The 6,000-nt window shown below is 41.4% G+C and overlaps 1 protein-coding gene across 9 annotated transcripts in view; it reads left to right on the top strand.

Annotated features, from left to right (window-relative positions):
* Positions 1 to 421: 421 nt before the first annotated feature.
* Positions 422 to 6,000, top strand: part of FBXO22 (F-box protein 22) — a 31,386-nt gene continuing 25,807 nt past the window's right edge. The window contains exons 1-3 of one of the 9 annotated variants that reach the window (XM_086711303.1): positions 422 to 543; positions 1,069 to 1,207; positions 5,760 to 5,869. In XM_086711303.1, the coding sequence (XP_086567429.1) occupies positions 1,152 to 1,207; positions 5,760 to 5,869 (166 nt within the window). In that variant the 5' untranslated portion in view covers positions 422 to 543; positions 1,069 to 1,151. Of the gene's footprint in view, positions 827 to 1,068; positions 1,208 to 5,759; positions 5,870 to 6,000 lie in introns of all 9 variants that reach the window. The other 8 variants (XM_086711301.1, XM_025919447.2, XM_086711299.1 and 5 more) reach the window with 8 other exon arrangements.

Raw genomic sequence — 6,000 nt, 5'->3', positions numbered from 1 at the left:
TTCCATACAGAAGGTGAGGGCTACAGTGAGTTAACCACATTCCCTAGGCGTTGAATAAAAGATGGTCATCTACACACCTGTCATCTTCACAGTTTTTTTTTTAAAGCAGATACTGCCCGTTCAAAAACTGGACTCATGTTTAGCAGACATTTGTACTATAAAGAGGGACAAATATTACCTAGTTTCTTCCTAGAAGATACCATGACTTAAAGTTTTGTACCGACAAAGAATATAGCGCTGCAAGTGCAGCGAGAGGCACAAGAGGAGGACCTATTTTTGCCTGTGAGAGGCCTCCTACAAGGTTTCCGCAAGATCACAGGACGCAAGCCCGTTCACTGCCTCCTGCCGCCAGCGGGCCCTCGGGGATCCAAGCAGGAAGCGGGTTGGCCTGGAGTCACGTGGGTGGGTCTCAGCAGCCTGGCTCCCCTAACCGGCCGGAAGTGGCGCGCGCGCGCCTGCTCAATGCGCGCTAGCTGGGAAGTCCTGTCCCGGCCTAACGAGTGCCTCGCGAGTCGCCGTAGTGCTTGCTTGCTGGGCGGGTTGGTGAGGAATGGAGATGGTGGGTGGCTGTAGTGATCGCGGTGGTGGCGATCGCCAAGGCTCTTCCGCGGACCCACAAAGCACCTTTGTGTTGGGTAACCTAGCGGAGGTGGTGGAGCGTGTCCTCACCTTCCTGCCCGCCAAGGCGTTGCTGCGGGTGGCCGGGTGAGGAGAGAGGAGGCGGGAAGCTTACTTCGGGACTTGCCTCGGGCTTGCCCTGGCTGGCGGGGTGGGCAGACACCTTCGGGACCCACGGCTGCCCCCGGCTCCCTTCTCCTTCTCTGAGGTGATGCCCCCATCTGCGTGGTACCCCCGCCGTACCCCTGTCCCTCTCTTGGGCACTCTTCCCAGGGGGACGAGGTGTGCCTTATGGTTGTCTCTGCCCCCTGTTCTCCCTCTGAATCTGTGCCCTGACACCCCCTTCCCGGACTTTTGATCCCGCAAGAATTTCCTGCTGTTCTAATTGGGGTTGTCTGTGAGAGGGAAATGAACGACCCTTCACAACCCTTTGTGCGTTTGCGTCCCCAGCGTGTGCCGCTTATGGAGGGAGTGTGTTCGTCGGGTGTTGCGGACGCATCGGAGTGTGACGTGGATCTCCGCGGGCTCGGCGGATGCTGGCCAGTTGGAGGAGCATTGCTTGGTTCGCGTTGCAGCCGAGGAGCTTGAGGCAAGTAAGACGGGAGCGTCCTGCACAGGCGGTTTCAGGGTTGGTGGGTCAGTCTTCGAGTACGAAATCTTTTTCTTTATAATCCTTATTTTGTATGTGGCCTTATTCTTGGTGATTTAGGGAACATTTTCTCGTGACATGAAAATATTTATAAACACTCATTTTAATAACTATATTGTAAGGATGTGCCATGATTTATTTGACTGCTTTTCAGATGTTGGGCATTTTGTGTATTCAGATTTTTACTATTCTAATAACGCTATGCCGAACCTTCCCTTTACCTGCTTCAAAAAAAACAGGTATTTTCATTGTTTTTCAGGGAAGGCAGCTGGATCTCTTTGATTAGTGTCACATTAAAAAGCCAAGAATCAATACTTAAACCCAAATATTTCAACCTCTGGTCCTGACTGTTCTTCTGTATTGTATCTCTGGGCCCCTGTTTCAAAAGTTGGGCCATACCTGAGGAGGTAAAGACTTGAACTATGAAATCAGAAGGGCAGACTTCTTGAGGACAGGTGACAGTGAGGCTGTGGTATATTATTTGGGAGTGGGACCGAGCTATTTGAGAGTAAATTGCCAATCTAATATTCTTTCACTTCCTCATACGTTAGCGTGCATTACATACAAACAGGAATATTCTACACCACCACAGTACAACCAATGTTCCTCGTGGCAAAATAATTCATTTTAGAATCTTATGCTGTTGTCATTTCTTTAATTTTTGATGTGGAACAGTTTCTCAAGCTTTGCTTGACTTTCACAACTTTGACAGGTATGTAAATTATAGGCCAGTTATCTTGTAGAACATGTTTCTTAGATTCAGATTATGTATCTTTGGCAGGAATATCACAGAAGTGATCCTGTGCTCTTTTAGTTTCATCCTATTAGGTAGCATCTGATTTCCATTTTTGTCTCATTACTGGTGTTATTACCTTTGATAATTTGATTGACATGGTGTGTGTTAGATGTCGCTACTGTAAAATTAGTCTTTTCCACTGCAATTAATAAGTATTTTGTGAGGAGATATTTTGAAACTATGTAAGTATTCCTGTTTCAATTTATTCATTTATTTATATCTGTATGGACTCTTAAGTCTCTTATTCAATGTGATATCATCTCTAAAAGAATTGATTTTAGTGTCCAAATTATCCCCATTTTGGCTAGCAGGAGCCCCTTCAGCTGGCTTCAGGGTCTTTTAGAGATGAATCTGTCACCTTTGAGCACCTCCTTTCTCTCTGACACAACATTTTCTAAGCTCATCTTGTGTTTTGTCTGCTTTAGTCCTGGAATCAGCCATTTCTTTAAAGAGTTCTGGTTCCTTTAGTGGAGAATGGTAGTTGAAATGCATTGCTGTCAAAGGTTTTGCTTCTTTAGAGCCTAGTGGACAGAGCCAAGGAATATATGTATGTGTACAATTATAACTATTATATATATGGAAATTCATGAGTTTGCTTAAGTACATCCAATTCCAGTCCAACACAGAGTTCTTTACAGTTTTCTTTTCTCTCAGGTCATATTTGTACCTCCCTTTTGGACAATGAAAAACCTGGCTTTCATCATTGTTAATGTGTTTGGATATTAGACAAATGCCCCATAAATGACCAATCTTCTGTTTCCGTTTTTCTCATGTGGATTTTCTCCTTACTCTGTTTGGGCTTTGGGACTCAGATCCAAAAGCAGGCTCGTAGGAAACTTTCTTCTTTGCATATTGGTTCAAACCCTGCCTGGTCTGTTTCTAGAAGTTGTCATTTGGAGAAATTCAAAGTGCTGGCATACTTCCATAAAGATGTTCTTTGCAGCATCATTTATTATAAGGGAAATTGAAAACAACCTAATGTTTACAAATAGTCACTAAATGATGAACTGCAAGATGCATTAATGACAAGGGAAAATGTTCATGTTATAAGTGAAGAAGGCAAATTATGAATTATGTTTAGTATAATCTGAATTATTTAAAAACAAAAAAGGAAGAATAGAAAAGAAGTAAGTCAAAATGTTAGCAAAAGTTTCCTGTCAGGGTAGAATTGTGTGATTTTTTTTTTTTTTTTTTTAATGCTTTAAATTTTTTTCTATTTTTTTTTCCTTCAGATTTTTACCACAGCAGGTATTATTTTCATATAGCTTTAAAGGTTTATACAATATAATGGCTGTTAATAGCCAGATGTATTTAGGTCTGAACCTAACTTTGGTGCATACCAGCTGTCAGTCTCTGAAAAAGTTACCTAATTTGGAGCACCTGAATGCTTCAGTAGGTTAAGTGTCCAACTTCAGCTCAGGTCATGATCTCATGGTTCGTGGGTTCGAGCCCCACATGGGGCTCTCAGCTCTCTGCTGTCAGTGCAGAGCCTGCTTCAGATCCTCTGTCTCCCTCTCTTTCTGCCCCTCCCCTGCCCTTGTGTATGTTTTATCAAAAATAAATAAACATTAAAAAAAAAAAAGGAAAAGGAAAAAGTTACCTAATCTCTTTGAGCTTCAGGTTCTATCTCTAAAATGGAAAGACAGTAAGAATTTTCCTCATACCCTTAAAGACTTGTTCTAGGGTTAAGTAATGGAAAGGTAATGCATATAACACATTATCTTCAGTACCAGGGATAGCAGTTTTGAAACTGCTAAAAATGAAATTATTATTCTGTATTATCAATGGCATTTTAAAAATTCATATAGTAATGCCCTTAAAGAAGTTTATTCATTGTAGTAAATGCTACTGTGGTTAAACTAAAATGGAAACCTTGTCCAAATCATACTGTTTTCTTTGTGTTTGCCTCTAGGTTACCTAGTGGACATGACACTTTTATAGCCATAAAGAAAATTAGTTTAACTTTTTTATCAGAAATATTTTCAAGTCTACAGAAAAATTTATAACGTATCTTGCTATTTGGAACTTCTTTGTATAAGGGAGTGGGGTTGCAGTTGTCTCACATTGTGCTTTGAGACCTTTTCATGTTGAGGACTGTCACTGTCACTGCTTCTAGTGAGAATTAGAAAGGAAGAGTCAAGCAATTGCTTTTCATTGGGTACCAGGAATGAGAGAATCCTAAAAACTCAGGACTAGACTTCCTATTTCCTTACTTCCTATACCAGGTATCACAAACTCAAATGACTCCAAAGTTAGGCAGGTGACTAAGTTGGTTTGCTGTGACAGCATAGGGAGCAATAAGGCCATGACAAACCAGGGAGTGCTTGCCTTTGTTTAGCCCTAGTCAAGAAGAATACGGTCTAAGTGTTGTTAGCATGTCTAGTTTTTCAAAAGAATCTGGAAATCCATATTTTCTGTAAATATTTTGTGTAATTTTCAATGTTGGTAACCAAATTGCATTCTTTGAAAATGCCGTGTGGACCAAGAGAACTATACCCTTAGGTCTTATCAACCCTGGGGCCACCACAGGGCCATCATTCTGTCTCAGTTACCTTTTTTGAATTTCTCTATATGTAATCTACTCTGAAACATTTTAACATTCCCCAAAATTACAGTAGATTAACACTTTCTCATTTAATCAGAGTTGAAGTTGCTATATGTGAAGTACTTCATTCCATTCTGGTAGTAAAAATCTTTGAAAATAACCAGTTTAGAAAAAAACGTATGTTCATCCTTTTGTTTGATTCAGCCACTTTGCCACTTGGCTGTAATGTGACATTTAGTGGAAACCAGAAATCTGAATAAGCCTAGCTTCTAAGTGGAGATAAGGCACAAGTAAGAATGACTGGGACGTAAGGTATGTCATATATGAGGTCCAGGGTACTAAGGAAGTCTAAGAAAAGGTTTTGTAGGGGAGGTGGCACTTCAAGTGTCTCTTGGGGGACATAGTCCTAAATTAAGTGGTAAACGAAGAGAGCCGCAGGAGAATGTGCACAGCAGTGTGTGTATTTCTGGATTGTAGTAAGTAAAAGTTTCCCTGGAGGGAACTAGTTGGTGAGGTAGAAATGAAGTCCTGGGATACTTCCATTTGGTAGGCAGTGAAAAAAGGAGCAATACAGTTTGTATACTTTCCTTTGTTGCTCGCACCTTTCTATTAGTGTGATGCCTATTCAGGAAAGCAAAGTAGCCCCTTTTGCTGGCATTTAATGTTTTTATTTAAAAGTTTAAATTATGGGGTTGCCTGGGTGACTCAGTCAGTTGGGCATCCAACTCTTGATTTTGGCTCAGGTCATGATGTCAGGGTTGTGGGAGCTAGGCCTGTGGCGTGCTCCAGGCTGAGCGTTGGGCTCACTTGGAATTCTGTCTCTTTCCCTCTGCCCCTCTCTCCCACTCTATCTCTTTCTCTCTAAAATAAAAAATCAACAAAAAAGAGTTTAAATTATGAAAATGAACATTTTGAGTTAGGCTGGAATGAGTTTGACTTGAAGAAGAAATGAGAGATGTTCAAATGAATGAGCTGAAAAGGAAGGAGCAGAAGTAAAAAATGAGTGGGAAGTGGTTGGACTCAGGTCAGACACTGACCTGAAGGGAGGGTACATCCATGGCAGTTTGGACCAGAGCAAAACTTTAAGGGACCATGAGAGCACTTCTAGATTCATGTGATCCAGTTCCATTTTTGTTTTTTGTTTTTTTTAGCAGAATGTTCACATCTTACCACAGACAGTTCTTTACATGGCTGATTCAGAAACTTTCATTAGTCTGGAAGAGTGTCGTGGCCACAAGAGAGGTGAATATCAAAAGAAAAGGTTTGAGTTTTTGTTTCCTTATGTACCTCTAGAGCTAAATATTGTCCTAGTCTTGAGAGTTACTGACTTTCTCAGGCTCTAGGACTTCATGAATATATTGTCTTTGAAACTTAAGAGACCCTTTTTGCTTC

The sequence above is a fragment of the Puma concolor genome, chromosome B3 (assembly GCF_028749965.1).
Source record: "Puma concolor isolate L17-30 chromosome B3, mPumCon1.1.hap2, whole genome shotgun sequence".
Taxonomy (NCBI): domain Eukaryota; kingdom Metazoa; phylum Chordata; class Mammalia; order Carnivora; family Felidae; genus Puma; species Puma concolor.
Note: the sequence above shows the minus strand (reverse complement) of the source record. Positions and strands in the feature narration are given on the sequence as shown.